This window comes from Sus scrofa, chromosome X, assembly GCF_000003025.6.
Source record: "Sus scrofa isolate TJ Tabasco breed Duroc chromosome X, Sscrofa11.1, whole genome shotgun sequence".
Taxonomy (NCBI): domain Eukaryota; kingdom Metazoa; phylum Chordata; class Mammalia; order Artiodactyla; family Suidae; genus Sus; species Sus scrofa.
Genome location: NC_010461.5, coordinates 11156984 through 11174346, shown reverse-complemented (window position 1 = coordinate 11174346; position 17363 = coordinate 11156984). Strand labels below are relative to the sequence as shown.

The following is a 17363-nucleotide window of genomic DNA, read 5'->3' as shown; positions in this document are numbered from 1 at the left end:
GAATGAAGTTCCCTTACAAAAGCCCTGCTGCTTTATTGAGAGTAAGAAGGCTGAGCAAATATTTCCATTTTAAAGGCAAAAGAATAAGATAAAGCACAGGAAGTCAGCTTTTTACAGCAAATCTCTCTTCCCTTCATTACTCTTCTCCTGTTTGGTTCACCTTGTTCATCAAACCAGCTATTGGGTTTATAACTTAAAGTTTCAATGACTGATTGATGAAGACATTGTAAATTATATCCGTTGATGTTATGTTTTTTTCAATCAAATATATTTTTAAATTTACTTATTTCACGCCTAGGCAAGACTCTTCCCTTATACGAGAACCACGAAGGCTAGAACTCTTTTTTTTATCATCTAAAATAATGCCTGGCACTCAGAGTAGGTATTCAGTAAATATTTGTTGAACAAGTGAAAGAACCAGCATCCTCAAGCTCTTGGGAGAACTTAAGCGTTTTATTCTTCAGAAATGAGAAAAGCCAAAGGATTGAAAAGAGAAGGAGGGTCATCAGAGCTCAGGGAGTATCACCAAGTTCCTAGTTAGCAAAGGAAGCCAGAGAGCTTGCCTGGGACTTTCTGTAAGTTGCTGGCATTTCTGGACTGAACTAGAAATAAGGCAAATCAAGCTGAAAGAAAGCCAGGAAGCCCTCTCCACCTGTCTTCAAGCCTTAGTCCATGGCCATGAGCTGTTCTCAGATTGGCAGAAGGATGTGAATTAATCATTTACTTTAGAACATTATGGCAGATGGAGGGTTCCTTGACTCCTGAAACAAGTACTTGTTTGTAAGGAACTCAGGATCAGAAATGATAGTCCAGAGAGTTTCCATTGCGGCTCATTGGAAAGGAATCTGACTAGCTAGCATCTATGAGGACACAGGTTCGATCCCTGGTCTTGCTCAGTGGGTTAAGGATCCAGCATTGCTGTGAGTTGTGGTGTAGGTCACAGATGTGGCTTGGATCCCTAGTTGCTGTGGCTGTGGTGTAGGCCAGCAGCTACAGCTCCAATTTGACCTCTAGCTTGGGAACCTCCATATGCCACAGTGCAGCCCTAAAAAGACAAAGTTAAAAAAAAAAAAAAAGTAGTCCATTGCCAGTCAAAGATTCTTGAGGGGTGAAAAGGCTATTTAAAGAGAAAATAAAATTTCAGGTGGAATTACAAATTGTTATGATCTGTTGCCTAAAGCAAAGATTGCCACTTAATTCTAGTGGAGATAGTAGTCTCTCTAGTTTGGGAAGAAGGGATAAGGGAATGATTCTGTGTTTATCTGGAAAAGCAAGGGTCTGTTAGGAACCATGCTTAGCTTGCTCCATGTAGCGCATTGCCAACCCTCAGCAATCCACCCAAATCTCAGAGAGGAGAGAACCTACTGTGTTCTTTTAGGATTAAAATACTTGATAAGAAAAAAATTCAAGTGATGTTGATAGTATTAATAATCACTCTGTGAGCACCTGCTGTAGGTCAAGCACTCATTATTTTACAATCATGAAGTACCATCCCACGGGGCAGACAGCATTTTCTTGGTTTTTTGAGATAAGCAAATTGGAGCTCAGAGAGATTAAGCCATTTTCCGAAAGTCACAAAACCAGTGAGCAACCAAAGTTAGATTTGAACCCGACTTTATTTATCATTTTCCATTCTACCATGTTTCCTCCTTAGATAAAGAATTTCTCATCCTCTCTTGTCTGCGAAGCTGGCAGAATAGGTCGTAGATACCTTAGTTGCCTTGTACCTGCTCAGGGACACCCCTTTCATTTTTCCTGCAGGCATCCAGACTTCCTATGTCTTGTCCTTTTAAAAACTCCTCCAGCCTCCTCAGCAGCCCCCCAGAATAGAAGCATCATTGACTAGGGATCTAGGGACTGGGTGGTGGGCCAGGCTTACAGAGAAAGAGTGATTTGACTTTAATTCAGTCTCTGGGCCTCGATCCTCACCCAGAGTCCTATCTCTCTCAGAATAGCTATGATGCTAAACAGTAATTGAAGGTGCCCAGCTTAGAATATTTCCCCTTATAGGTGTATTTGTATTCTTAAACATGATGAAAACCTTAAGTGCAAATTATAGTGCTCCTTAAAATAGGAACTTTCTGGCAACCTGGGTATGTAGGTGAGATACTTGTTGCCACCATAGGGCTTTGTTATCCAACATCGTAGCACACAGTCTACTCTTTCTCCAAGAACATAAGGCCAACCTTCTTAGCAAACTAAGAAGACTCTTTCCTCTCAGGTGTACCTGAAAATTTCTGGACCATGTGACATTGTAACATTAGGGAGATTTGACAGGATGCATCATGTATTGAACAAGAGTGTCATCTTAAGCCACCTAGACCTTAAGTGAAATCAGCCTGGGCCAACTTAGAGATCAAGTTAAATGTGCATCATTAATACAACCCACACATGTGAGGAGAGAGAGGAAAGAGTTATGGGGTCATTGGATTAAAAGACACCACTGGGCTGATAGTCTGTTCAAGATATCTTTTTTATCACAGTGGGTTTCAAACTCTGCTGGGCCTTCAGTGTTGGGACTTGGTAGGAATGCAGATTCTCAGGTGCTCTTGAGGTAACACTGATGCTGGTCATGTGGATCATATTTGAAGAAGCTCTACTTCAGCATGTCCTAAGGAAGGACATTAATTACTGTCAATGGGATGGCTTAAAAGGAGAGAGTTCTGAAAGAGAAATAGGAAAGGACTGAGAAAGGGGTCTGTGATTTTTCAGTAGCAATAGCACTCTCTTTGGGAAATACGACTTTCTAATCAAAACCAGGTCCACACAATTAGGCTCCAGTAGGTTTCTAAGTGACTGGACCAGCAATATTAAGATAAGGGGGGGGGCTCATCATGGAGAGGTATGCTGGTAAGGTCAAGGCAGTGAAAGCAAGGTTAGTTCATTGGCATCCAAGAACATAGTAGGTGTGGCTAGAAAACTGTGATAGCTGCTAAGAATATTGGAAGGTACATCAGAGAGGAACCCAAACCAGATGTTTATGAACACACATGAACGTGCACAGGTAGGCAGTGGAACTCTACTCAGGGCCTTGTCTCTGGTCTCTGACTAGAAAGTCAGCCACCAAGAAATTCAAAGGAAGTTGAGGTAGTGGCTGCAGCATGCACTGGATGAACCCCAGCTAAAAATTTACAAAAGCTCATGGTCCTGCTCAGGGAGGAGGACAGAACATGGAGGAAGACCAGCTCCAGGTCTTCAGTGAGAAGGGATTAGTGTTAAACAGAACTCACCTGGGCTGTAATTGAATACATCCATTTGGCAATTAAGGGCAAGCATTCATTGGCCATCACGTTTAGTAGACCCTTGAAATAACAGTGATCTCTTGATCTCATAGTTTAGTAGTATTTATATGTATGTGTATATATATTCTTTTCATGGAGTCTACCCTAGTAGTTGTGTGTTTATTATTTAACTTTCTAAAGTTGTTCCCAAGTTCTCATTTAAAGAACTCTTCTGATTATGTATTTCATTCATACCGGAACTGAGTCAAGTAAAAGGCTTTTCGTTACTACCTTGGGGTCAAGATGAGCGCTAATGCTGAGTGGATAGAGCAGATAACCTACCCTAACAGACCTAGATCCTGAGAGGGCCCTTTGGGTCTGTCAGGAAAGTATGAATTGCAATAATCTTTTGGTGATCCTGAATCAAAACCCAAGCTACCCACAAAAGGGTCTTTGTCCACAAAGGACAAAAGTAATTGGTCCAAGTTTGGCTGGGCAGATACAGAATGAAGTTTTTAAACTCACCTACTGAAAGCTCTGTAATTAAATGGCTGCTTCGAACTCACTCATCATATAAAGCATAGAGATGGTCTTGCTCATGCCAGCTCTAAGCTGTTCACCTGGTCCAGGGGACAGGCACAGATGTGACTGTGCCTGGGAAGGGCTTCTTATATAAGTAAAGGTTGACAATTGAAGATGTGTAAATTATTAGGAATTCTGGAAAGAACTCAGTGCATGCCCTTGCTCAAATGCCTGCAAACTCTTGCATATAACTAACTAATAGACATTTAGCTCAAGGCTTCCATGATTACTAAGATGCAAATCTAGGGAGAGAATAGTGTTTCAAGTTCTGTTAGTCATTTCCTTCTTTGTGTATAGAGTTGAGTTGATAGATTCTCAGGTTCTCTACTGATATCCCCAAGAGCGGACTTTGATACCGAGAGTATCACATGGAAGGATGAAACTAGATGGAAAACAGGGCTCAGAGATGTGTGGATGGGGCACCAGAGAGAAATCATATTTTCAGTACTATCTAGGGATGAAACCAAACCCAAGGTTGGTCATGATCTGTATGGTTAGACTCTATCCTCTTAGTTAATTTCATCTAAGTAGAAGACCTGTTTTTCCATGTTGACCTTGGAATTTGGAGAAGATGAATGGCCACACTGCTGGTTCATCAGCCGTTCTACTCCTCTCCTTGAACTAAAATGCCAGTGGCTGACTCGGAAGATCCATGTTTACAAAACATCATAAAGGCATCACAGAAAATACCCATATGCATTGAGCAGTACTAGCTGGGAAGGACAAAAATACAATATCTGCTCCAATCTGTGCCTGGTCCCTTTGGAAAATGTGCACACATATGGTTGGCCCATGTTAATTAAGTCCAAATATGGATTGGATTCAACTTGGAGAGCAACTGATAAATCTGCAGCTAAAACTTTTCCAAATGCTTTGATATTTCCTGGACAAAAATGTTTTCAAAGTGGTGAATGGGAGAAGGCTAACTTGAACACCATCAGAAGGAAGAGCTCAAATTATCAAAGATACAAATAACCAATTCTGCCCATATTTTAGTTATATTTCAAAATCCAGTCATTTCGCAGCTAGTATTTATTTATACACCCAAATATTCATGAAGATAAAACATTTTTAGCTTATGCATTACAATAATGAGAACTGACTTGTCCAGAGGGTCACTTTGTTGTCTGAGTTCACAGCTATTTAATGGTGGCACTGACGTGAGGAAAGAGAGAAAAGCACTGTATAGCAATGTTCTTAATGCTTTATTTGGGATTATTTTGCTTTTGGCAAAAGAACGAGAACAAATGCTTGTGAACTTCAGATTTGATTTTAAGAAAACCAGAGCAACTTTTCATCTGCTGACAGCTGAGAGAAAAATTGTGTTACTTTGCTGGTGCTGTGCTACATTAAGACTTCTCTTGTGGTAACTGGTGGGGGGCTGCTGGCCACTGTTTCTCGTGGTGAAGGTTGGAGAGAAAATGGAGTCTTGGTCACATGGTAGGATGGTCCATTCCTGATTTGAAACCAAGCACAATTCCTTAATTTGCTCTTAACAGGCAGCTAAAGAGGAGGCCCAGGCCATTAGCTGAAAAAAAAACATGCAACTGCTTTTTCTGCAGCTTTCATTTCTAGTAGAAGCTCTGTGCCTCCCAAAGGAAGGAAACCCAAGACAGAGAGAGTATTCACCTGCTTAAGACTCAGCGTGGAAGGTGAGTGGAGCCTGAGTGTAACAAGAAGTGTGCGCGTGTGTGGGTAAGGGAGAACGGGGAGAACTGCCTTCTCGCTTTCCTCACCTTTATCCTGTAGCCAACCAGCGTGATTATGACATTTAATATGAATCTGGAACTGAGAAAAACTGCAGATCAAAGCAAGGTTAAATTACTTCTCAAGATCACCTAGTGAGACTGGATTTGAGCTCAAGTCTTCCTGAACTTCAGAACTACATCTGCCCCACCCCATAGCATTCCGTCTTTAATCCCTTAGCTCAGGTTTTGTTTTCAGTTTCATCTGTTTGAATTTGCAAAATATCCCTCCTAAGATGAAACATCAAATAAACATTTGTTCTGTTGTCCCTTGAAAGGAATGATCCATACCATATGGCATGGTCTTGCTCTGAGTGTGTGTCATGTGTAGAACTTTTCATAATTCTGTATGTGCTTACTTGTCTTACAACGACTATCCAATGATAAATGTTGGATCAGATGCTGGTTTGTAATTTTACATGCTGCAAGCAAGGACAGACTTGCAGGAAAGACTGCTGAGTTTTGAGGATGGACAGTTTTTTCCTGTTTTAAACTAGAGTGCCTTTTCTTTGCATTATGTGCTAGGAGAATGCGCTAAAGTAATTCATGTGTCTCATAAAAGCTGTGGTGATATTATGTGTGTTTATTTTGGGATTAATGCCATCCAGGGAGCCTTTTCAAAGCAGCACTATGGACCAGGCAGAAGCCCACGTCGTCAACATAAGTTGAGCAGGCTCACCAGGACCTCTGAATTTCCTTTGGCTTCTTGCCACAAGAAAATTCAGGTCATGAATAATGGCAGACTAGCCCTTCAACTCTGCTGCCTCAAATCTACCAGGTGATTTCCTTCAGTCTACATATCCAGTTAATAATTATCCCAGTCAACCATCTTTGTATAATTGTATAAAAGTATATAAACCCATAATTCATGACAATATTCTAAAATAATATCTCATGGATACTCCTGCTGGTTGAATCAGAGAGTACAAATGATCTAATTTGCAATTGGGAAATTTCTCAATAGGGAGTTCAGTATTATTTGTCACTGTGTAAACTACATGTTGCCTCTTAAACAACAGGTAGTCCAACCTTCTGCTCCCTACTCCAAAATCAGGTTCCTCTCCTCAGGAGTTGGATATTCACCTCGAAAGAAAAACGTTTAATGATCTAAAGGTAGTTTGAGATAGGAACCTTAAAAATCAGAATTGCTTCTTGCTTACTCTCAGGCACTAAGGAACATGAAGGAACCATTCTTAGTTCCTCATCTGGAGAGCTTTGTGGTTTCAGAAGGAGGGGATCATTTTGAGAATTATTCTAGAGCAGGAAGGAGCCTATGATTTCATCTAATCTCCTGGTCTGGTCTCATTCTATAGGAAGGAAACTGAGACTCAATGATAAACTGAAGGGGTTAGAGAGCCTTGTCTGTGAGACTAGAGGATACAGTAAGTGATGGAAGGAAGTGCGATGTCCCTGATGCCCTAAGCTACCTTCTAGGTATTCTGTTCTTTGCACCATCACCTTCAGAGCAAACCCTGATGAATGTTAATGCAGTGGAAAGTTACCCCCAAAAGGAGAGAAACCTACTGGTTGCTATTGGTAGTCCAATCAGGTAACCACTCAAGGACAAGTGGTCATGCCAGCTGCCATGTATTTCATTGCTCAATTCCCTCTTTTCCTTCAAACAAAGGTAAGATCTTTATTCTCTTGTGTTTTAACCAGTATTATGCCCCTGAGTGTTTGTGTATTTCTAATGCAATTGGGAGCTCAACAGAGCTTTCCAGCACTTTTGAGAGTCTGTCATGTACAGAATACACTTTCTAGACTTTAATTCTCCTACCTTCAGCCACACCTTTTTTGAAGACCACTCTCCAAAAAATGCCCGCTTTGCACCACTTAGTCAGCTTCTACTGAATCCAGCAGCGTGTATGCCTGCCAGCGCCTCCCACCCTCCCAACCTCGCCTGCCTCTAGGAATAAGGGAATCATTGTGGTTTCCATGGCATTTTCCAGCGCTTCTCTGAAGCCTCACTGCTTAATTCTGATGTGGGCGCTTATGTTACAGTCATTAATTACTGCATTAAGTCAAGTCACAAAACTAATGAGGATTTGGACACAGTGTTGGAAAATGAGAATGTAATTTTGCCTGGATTATAGGATATAAAGATAAACATGATCCACATAGGCACAGAGAGAAGAAATCACAGCTTTTTCATAGCTGCCTTCTAACTGAAAATATGGGCTTACATGTCTCATCAAAACTGAGAGTAAGATAAAGTATCACCATTGGTAACATTTAGGCAGGGCTCAGTTCACTGTGCAGTCTATTTTCAGCTCTGCCATCTAAATAAAAGATGTTCTTTTTTCCTATACCATAAAAATCATTCTATATATAAAGTTAGAATCTTTTGAAGCTCTTGCATCAGGCCGTAGGATGAGTCAAGGATGAGAGGCTATGTTAGATAACTTGGCCTTTTACATGTGTGGATAGAGTTGGTCATTAGACAGGATTATTTGAGGAGCACTGTTGGATGTGTGTCTAGAAATCGATACTCCACCTACTCTTAGTAGTGCCTGTAATCTATCATCAGAGGGAGAAGCCAGGTCAATCCCCAAGAGTTCTCTATTACAACTCAGCTACTACCGGGATGGTGAACACTGAGTCATCAACACCTGGAATTATGAATTGCATGCAGAGGAATTAACAAGCAAATCATCTCCAACACCATAAAGGAATGAGTGACATGTCAGCTAAAATTTGAGGGCAAGGGGCATAGATATCTTGGTGATAGGGGGGGTGCTGTCGTGGAGGAACAATTCCATAATTTTATAGTGGTTGGAGAATTCTTTGCAGTTGGGTTGGAGCATAGGGCCCCCAGGTATTTGGGCAGTTAAATAAGAAGACACTGAAGATAAAACAGTATTTCCTTAACAACTTTGCCTCAGGCATACGCATTCTGGAGGCACACCATAAACCTTGAAGCAAAACTGTTAACAGTTGGAGGGTCATAGCATCTTTAAGAAAGATAAGGACCTGTTTCTCTAAAGGAACAAATAAAAAAGACCTTAAATACTCTAATACACAAAATGTGCATACACTTTTAGGGGCAGTCAAGGGCCCCTTGGAGTTTTTCCCTTGTCCTCAGGTTAAGAACCTTTGCTTTATAGGGTTATACTCAAGGAGCGGGTCAGTCCCATCCCTAATGTCTGGAGTTGGTAGAGATCTTTCCTGATCAGTTTACTCTTTGTCTTAAAGATTGGGATAGAAAAAGTAATCATTAAATTGCAAGAAAATGCCAAGGGCCCTAGAGTATATGGCAGTGTCACTGTTGACTGTCTATCCATATAGCATATTCTGCTAAAGCTCTTAACCAAATCATCTTTTTCAAAGCTAAAGAAATAGAGGTTCAGAGAGAGAATAAATTTCCCAGGTCACAAGGCTAGCTCTGAGGCCAGAGACCCTAGCCCAAGGGTATTTGACTCTAAACCTCATGTCTACTATAGTATCAGAAGTAACCAGGATAACATTTACTATCATAAGCTTCAAGAGTAGCGCCCCCAAACCACACAGCAAACTGAAAACTGCAAGATGAAGAGCATCTTGGTGCTGATTTTACACACTGTAAAATTAAACCAGCAACATAATGTTGGTGACCAAACATGTCTGCTAAGTCTGGTGGGATGAAAATGTATGAAAGCAAAAACAGGTAATCCCTCCATCTTTCTAAAAATGGTAACCATTTGTTTATCATGTTAACAAATGTAGGAAAAAGCGACTGATTTAAGTTGTAGCAAATATGGTTTAAGTTATGTAAGGGAGAATTTTGCACAGTGTTAGAGTGAGTTATTATGGGATCTAAGGAGAGAATGTAAAATCTCCTTCTCTGGAGGTCTTTAAAAATAGAATGAGTTCTCAACAGGTTGCCTGAAGATAGGGAAGTTGAGTTAATAACTTTAATGGATCTTTTCAGCCCCTTGATCCTTGGGATAGTAAAATTTTTCAGAAAGTAGATATGCTGCATAAGCTGCATAGACTATATTAAACTATCAAATGAGCTTCCTATTTGAAAGTCAATTGTTGCATCTTAAAGTCTTTTTATACATTTGCAAAATTTGAAGATACTTTATATTCTCATCTTAAATCTTACCTTCTTCCTCCAATAGTCCTTTGAAAATTGAGTCCCCAAACGGTTGATTCCAAAGTGACTTGTCTTTGGAATTGTATTTGTGTTTTTGGATTTGAGTTGGGGTAAATGAAGAATTAATGTGGGATAGAAGATGATAGCACTGAAATAGAAGTCAAGAGCTTTGATTCTTGTCCTAGCTTGCCTATTGATAGGCTCCATTATTTTAGCTCCTTTAATTTTGGAAAGCAGTCGCTTCTTCATCAGTAAAACAAGGGTGTTGTATTATATATTTTGCGAAGTAATACCTTCAAATGAAAAAAAAATCCTATGCTTCTATAAAAGTCAGTGTTCTGGCAGAAAATTCTCAGAAGCAGTGGGAAGTAAGGGAAGAAAACAAATACTAGTTAAGACATTATAGACATTTGAGACCAGCTGGTCCTCTTTAAAAATGCTCACCTTCTCCTTTTTCCTTTCTCCTTTCATACTGCACATCATATGCCATGATCACCTGCCTTCTACTACAGTTTATTACACTCAATTCAATATTGTTTGGGTAATAATATGTCTGATACTCAAGGCTCACCTCATTATTCCCCATGGATTCAGGCCTTTTAAAGCAACTTCAATTTCAAATTTGACTGTCTCTGAAGAAAGTGTATAAAGCAAGAAGTGTATCTTTCTTTACACTTTGGTCAAGGATGGCCAAAACTTAATGGAGTGTGTCAACAAAAAACTTGAAAACAGAGGAATATCAGGCATATCAGTGAATATTAAAAAAATAAATCAGAGGAGAAGTGGACAGAAATAGACTTGACACTTTCTTATCAACAGAGACTGTGTCCTGCATCACTAGATAGAAATTTTCTAACACTGAGCTAAGACCTTTGCTTCATATTTAAAAGATTTGTTTGAATTTTACACAAGTAGCCCAAGTGTTTGAATCTGCAGGACACTTATGGATTTCTGGTCTCCTGTCATCCCCTTTTTAAACCTTTATCTTTTGGCAAACAGATATATTAAATCTTAGGCAGTGTGATCTTGCTTGTTACGAAGTCAATGGGATGCATATTTCTCTTTGTGCTTTGTTTGGCCATCAAAGCCTTGACCTTTAGTTTCCATGCAGAGTTAACTCTACCTTTGCTTCTCCAAAGCTAAAAAAGCATAGAATTGTTCCTGGATGAAATGCTATCATCCATTTGCTTTAGGTTTGAGAGAAATTCAAATATAAAACATCACCATAGAACATTATTTCTTAAGTATGGACCAATGGTGAAGTAATTATTAAACTGTGTCAGGTGAAGGCAATTCATGAGTTTATCTTTGGTACTTCTGTATTCCTTCCTTGTATCTTTGTTAACTCTCTTTGTCCTGATTTTTTCCTCTCAGGCATCCAACATGCTCATTCTCATTGTTCTTCACAGACATTAAATCTACTTTCAGAAAGAAAATTTCATACCAGCTCTTTACAGCTTAGTATGAATTTAAGACAGTATATTCGCTCTCCTGCAGGTATTTGCATTGTAAACCAGAGTAGAGGGAAAGCCCTTCCTAATGGAACATTAGCGGGGACTTTCTAGCATCTTTAAGACACCACAAACCGTAGCCCACTTGACTGTAAACTTGAGTTGGACCTGCAGCTGGGCATCTATTAGCACTAATTACTCCTTAGCCTCTAGCGAAATTGAGTCCAGTGACTCAAGTAAATAGGAGTGTGGGTGCCAACCCCCCAATTCTAACAATACTTAAGTCACGAGCTTCAAAGTTAGAGCCACTGTTCTTTCCCTCATTCCCTGTTGACTCCTACTACTTAATTTATCTTATGTCTGCCTGCCTTGTTAGACTGCAGCCCTTCCAGGACAGACACTGCGTTTTACTCAGCTCTGGATCTCTAGGCCCAGCACAGTGTCTGGCTCGTTGAAAACTCTTCCAGGCAAATAATTAGATTCCTGCAGTTCAAATCTGCCAAGAGCCTCATTTCCCTAAAATGTCATGCCCAATTCTCCTACACCAAGGGTCTTTCCCCTGATTTCATAGAACATTCACAGTGAAGGGAAAGTCTAAACCAGCCTGCCACAGGACAAACTCCACCAAACCCCAAACAATTGTTAGGCTATTTCAGAGCCAACTAGGAACTGGAGATAGAATAATTGCCTCTGCATCTAGCCTAGGGATCATTGTCTTCTTCATGTTTCAAGAATGGAAGGGCCTTTATAGAACAGTAGGAAAAACAACCTGTTTTTTAAAAATTATAGTTGATTTGCAATGTTCTGTCAATTTCTGCTTGTATAGCAAAGCAATCCAGTTATACATATATACACGTTGCCATCACAAGTGTTTGGATATAGTTTCCCATAAGCGGGACCTCATTGCTTATCCACTCCAAATGCAAAAAAAAAAAAACCAAAAAAAAAAAAACCTGGTTTTATTTCAGCAGTGCATGATGCCAGGTATTTACTAGAGCAAATGCCACCCAAGGCCCAGAGGGTTAGCTGGAGCAGCTGATACCCTGTGCTGCTTTTTATAACTCTTCTTCCAAGCACCACGCTCTACATATGTCCCATTTCATCAGGTCACATCAACTTAGGTTGCGGCTAATACTGCACCTTACTCCAAATTCATTACCATGTGGAATATTCTGTGTTTCTTAAAAATATGTTCCTTAAAAAATAAAGCAAGGGACGTTTCCCTGGTTCTTTGTGGAAGCAGTGACTATGCCACTTTTTTCAACTGCATGGCCTCTTTCCATCGAAAAGACACTGGAACTATCTGCCATCAGCAAGCTGTGAAATCATTAGGTTAAGAATGGAATATATAGTACAGACCTAAATTGTAAATAGAGTTGTGAAATAAGGTTGTGGTGGTGGTGAGTCTGCAAACTTGTGAAAATCATTTGCAAAGACACTAGCCATGAACGTGTTTTTTGTTTGTTTTTGTGGGTTTTTTTTTTTTTTTTAAAGAGACTAGAGAGAAAGGGGGAATTCATTCTTTAAAGGATGTTTAAAATATTTATTCAGTACATTCAATATCTGTCATATACAGTACACTGCCTTGGCTCTTTAGGAAGGGTTATAAAAGATGCAAAGCCCAAACATCTTGGCGTTAAAGAGTGTATTATTTAGAAAGAACGTTAACTTTAAAATGCAAACAGCTGTCATTTCATTTGTTGAAAACATATTCTTCATCAGAAACTGTGGCAAGTTTTGTGTTGTTTTTTTTTTTTTTGTCTTTTTAGGGCTGCGCCCTTGGCATATGGAGGTTCCCAGGCTAGGGGTTGAATCACAGCTGTAGCGGCTGTCCTATGCCATAGCAACTCAGGATCCGAGCCGCGTCTGGGACCTACACCACAGCTCACGGCCATGCCAAATCCTTAACCCACTGAGTAAGGCCAGGGATCGAACCTTTGTCCTTTTGGATTATAGTCAGATTCATTTCCGCTGAGCCATGTGGGAACTCTGTGTATTTTTATATACTCAATATCAAGGGTCAGCAAACTATGGCCAAAGGGCCATGTATAAACCACCACCTGTTTTTATAAATAAAGTTTTATTAAAACACAGCCACACCTAATTGTTTAAGTATTAGCTATGGTTCTTTTGTGCTACAGTGGCAGAGTTGAGTAGCTTTGATGGAGTTGAGACAGTCTGACCTGCAAAGCTAAAATACTTGCTCTCTGTGCATTACAGAAAATATTTGCTGACATCTGCCGTACATAATTCATCTCACAGGAATACTCAGAGGTAAATACGGTATTTCCCATTTTCCAACTAAGGTAACTGACGGGTATAGCTTATGTAACTTCATAAGAGGGCAAAACTTGGATTTAATTGTAGATTTGTCTGATTCCCAAAAATCTATGTTCTTACACTACATTTGTATACAGAAGTAATCAAAATATAATGTAGGAAGAAGTAAGAGCCTTACAGATTCAAAGAGACACTATTAATTACTAGAGTTCAGAGAAGGAGAGATTATTTTGAGCTTAGGGTGATAAAGATTCTGGAGAAGATCATATTTGACTACAAAAGCAAAAAATGCATCTGAGGAATTTTCTATCCCAAACTCAAGCCCCAGAAAAGTTCGCAGATGTTTAGTTAGAAGTAAAACTGAGATTAGAACCATTTTTCCATTCACTGGGCTCAAATTATGCTGTTAGTGACCATGCTGAGCTACTGAATTTGTGTGTGTGTGTGGTTAAATGCTATAGAATGGTATAATTATTTGAAATGAGAATTTGTATGTTATGCTCAGTGGTAATTGAACTAAAAGGCCTTCACTTCCTTTATAGGACCAATCAAAACCATATTTGTGCAGGTATTTAGACAATACCATCACCTACCCACCATCCTACCAAAATAAATATTGTTTGTGGAGAATTACAATTCTGAGACCTTGGGAACCACTGGCACTCTTACCAACTTTAAGATGGAAATAATAAACAAGAGACCAGAAAGGATAGCATTGATATACATCTTGCCCTGCAGAAGCAGGCAGCTCTAGGCCAGGAGAAAGATGGAGAAGGGAATAGGTGACAACCAAAGGAAGCTTACCTGATACTGTAGAGCACTTTGCCATTCTTTGAAATCCGAAGCAATTTGTTGTCAGTGGTGACATCATGGAAGTTGGCACCCTTCTCATTGGCAAAAAACAAATCTGGTTTCCAGATGGAGTCCAGCATCGATGGGTCCAAGTCCAGAGAATCATCAGGGTACTCGCTATATGCCAGCCGTGAATCATTCCACTGTTGTCTCAGAAAAATATTCACTCGGTAGTCCTACAGAAATGCCATGGGGAAGAGTTACTTATCACCCACTCTGGCTCATTTCATCCTCACTCTTCTCCCTGATTTGGTGCATGCAGTGTTGGTGTCTGAGTAAACAAGGCTCTTGTATATCTTGGTCAAAATAAACCACCCAGTTCTATTAGGAGTTAGAACAGAGGGGGAAAGAAAGAACACTCAACCAAACCAGAACACTAATGGAAGAAGTTGAGTTGGTTGAATTTTTTAAGTTCATAGTTCTGGAAGGAAATAATACTAACTCAATCTGATTTTGTTGTAGAAAAAGCTAACTATGAGACAGAAGTCAGTCTGTGATGGCAGATTGTCCAATAAAACTAATTCATTTTCCAAATCAGAAATGACATGATCTCTATTTTCATTCTACTCAGATGCTCTGGGCAGAAGAAAACCCACTCTGTAATTTTGGTAGTGGAAATCTTATTATAAAACTCTGACATGATGGGTCAATATTTTTAAATTCATCAACATCAATATTAACATGGTTCATGTTGACAAGATAATTCCCTTCCAGCTACTTACTTTTGAAATTCTTAAACATTTTATCATTTCTCTGAATGGGTTGTATCTACAGTAGTCGACTTGATGCTTCATCAAAATAGAGGTCTTTTTCATGTTTTCCTAATCTGAGCACATTTTGATAAAGGTGTTCCTTCCTTGTGGGAGCCTCAGGTACACCTTCCGGTTATTCCCACTTGGCCTGGGAATTTTCTTCTGGACTAATGAATCATCTTGGGCCAGTAACTTCTCTCCAGAGGTTTTCTACTCAAAGGTCTTTAGGTTCATGCAACTGTTGTTTCGCTTGACAGAGCAGACCCAATAGAGTCTTCAACAGTATTGCGTAGTCAAGCAGGACTATGGTTCAGAACCAACAGTTGTCCATGTCTGCCACATGGTCATTTAGGCTGATATATTCTCATCCCATCTTTTTCTCTTTCCTTTTTTACCTTCATTTGCTTTGTCTCCACATCTTTGTTCTGGCATCTGCATTTGGGGTCATTGTTTACTCTTCTGTAATGGTGACCAATGTGCCCTGATTTGCCTGAGAACTTCCCAGTTTTAGCCTCAGAAGTCCCACATTTAGGGAACCCACTCAGTCCTAGGAAAAATTTGGATGGTTGGTTACTCAGTCAAGGTGCAATGGAGACCACTACAGGATGGTCACTTTTGCTTAATCCTTTTAGAGCCTAAAGAAATAGCAATAACTAAGTTGTAAAACAGGGTATATGGAAAAGAGTTTCAATCCAGTTCCTTCTACTTATTACAAAACTCTTCAAATTCCCATGACTTTTCAAATACAGCCATCCTGATGATCAGGCTGATAGAGTAGTTTAGAGGTGACTGTTCTTAGAAGGGAGTGCCCACTGTGGCCCTCAAGAATGCTAATAATCAATAGTTACTAGCTTCTGAAAATCAGTCATCAAAACCCAGTGCATTTGGAAAAACAAATGTTAAAAGAAATAATCATAAGCTTCTACCTTGTACAATATAGGACTTTCTGAATTGGAAATTTTCATCAGTGGACTTTCTTTGGGATGATACCAGGTTGTGCAGCAAATTCCCACACCTAAGAGGGTACTATTGTGGGCCCAGCTGGGCTCCCATCCCATCCTATTTGCTCACTGGCTGCCCCCGTCTTCCATGAGTGAACCAAGAGAATGGCAGAACCTCAGCGTTCTCCTTTTCATATATTTTGCATTTTTGGAATTGCCCAAAGGAACCAGAAGATTGTAACTGGAAAGAGAGGACCAGTTCAGTGTTTCATTGGCAACAGGAGTTCCTGGTAGCTTTGAAGTTTTGTGTGAGTAAAGAGTGGGAATGTGTGATTTGTGGAAAATCAAAACAGGGGTTAATGAAAATATAATAATCCAATTTGCATATAAATGTGCACTGGATAGATCAACTGTGAGATTTTCTTAAGGTTTCCTGAAGGAAAAAAACGCAGTTTTGGCATTATGTGACACCTACCCCTTTTATTTCCCTTAGGGTGGGAACCAGTTATGCTTAATAAATTTTTTGTGTGGGGGTCTATGAGCTTGTTTCAGTAGGAGGTAGGAAAGAAGAAGATGTCGTCCCAGCCAGTTCTGGAGGTAGAGAAACTCTGAAGTACAGGAAGTAATGATAGCTAGAAATAGCAAAGGCGAATGGGTTAAATTTCTGAGGCCATTGAGGCCCCCACACATGAAGGAATTATAGAAGAGGCCATGAAAAGCCAGTGAGCACTGGATATCAAAATCATCAGGAGACCATCATTGCAGGCCTCTCTTGAACCCGAGAATGGTTTAAAGATGCATATTGAGAGACACTAGAGACCTTCGTGACGTAAAATATAAAAACAATGACCTTGTAAAAAAAATTCTTGGGAGTTCCCATTGTGGCTCAGCAGTAATGAATCCAACTAGTATCCATCTAGTATCCAACTAGTATCAGAATGTGGGTTCAATCCCTGGCCTCGTTCAGTGGGTTAAGGATCCGGCATTGCTGTGAGCTGCATTGCAGATGTGGCTTGGATCTGGCATTACTGAGGCTGTGGTGTAGGCTGGCAGCTATAGCTCTGATTCAGCTGCTAGCCTGGGAACTTCCATATGCCACAAGTGTGGCCCTAAAAAAACAAACAAAAATAAAATAAAAATTAAAAATCTCAATATAAATTTTCACAGATAATGTACATCTTTTTAAAAAAAATCTTTACCACAAGCATTTTTCTCCACTGTTTCCTGGTTTTCTATTTTGAATTTTATGTATAGAAAATAATAAAACAAATTATCCCAATATCAGAACTTTAAAAAGAGCACTGAATCTCTCATATCACAATAAAACCATTAAATGTCTAACAGTTAATTTAAAATATGTTAATTTTCCTATTTTTAAGCAAGAAGAAGCAGAAAAGAGAAGATATAATTTAGGTCACAATGACAGGAATTATCTGTAGTAACACTTTTATTTGATCTTTTGGA

At 39.6% G+C, this 17363-nt stretch overlaps 1 protein-coding gene across 4 annotated transcripts in view; it reads right to left on the bottom strand.

The window, feature by feature from the left end:
* The window catches only part of GLRA2 (glycine receptor alpha 2), a 176842-nt gene that overhangs the window by 114150 nt on the left and 45329 nt on the right, over positions 1 to 17363 (bottom strand). For all 4 annotated transcript variants that reach the window (XM_021080515.1, XM_013985912.2, XM_021080517.1 and 1 more), the window contains one exon: positions 14159 to 14382. In XM_021080515.1, the coding sequence (XP_020936174.1) occupies positions 14159 to 14382 (224 nt within the window). The remainder of the gene's footprint in view (positions 1 to 14158; positions 14383 to 17363) is intronic.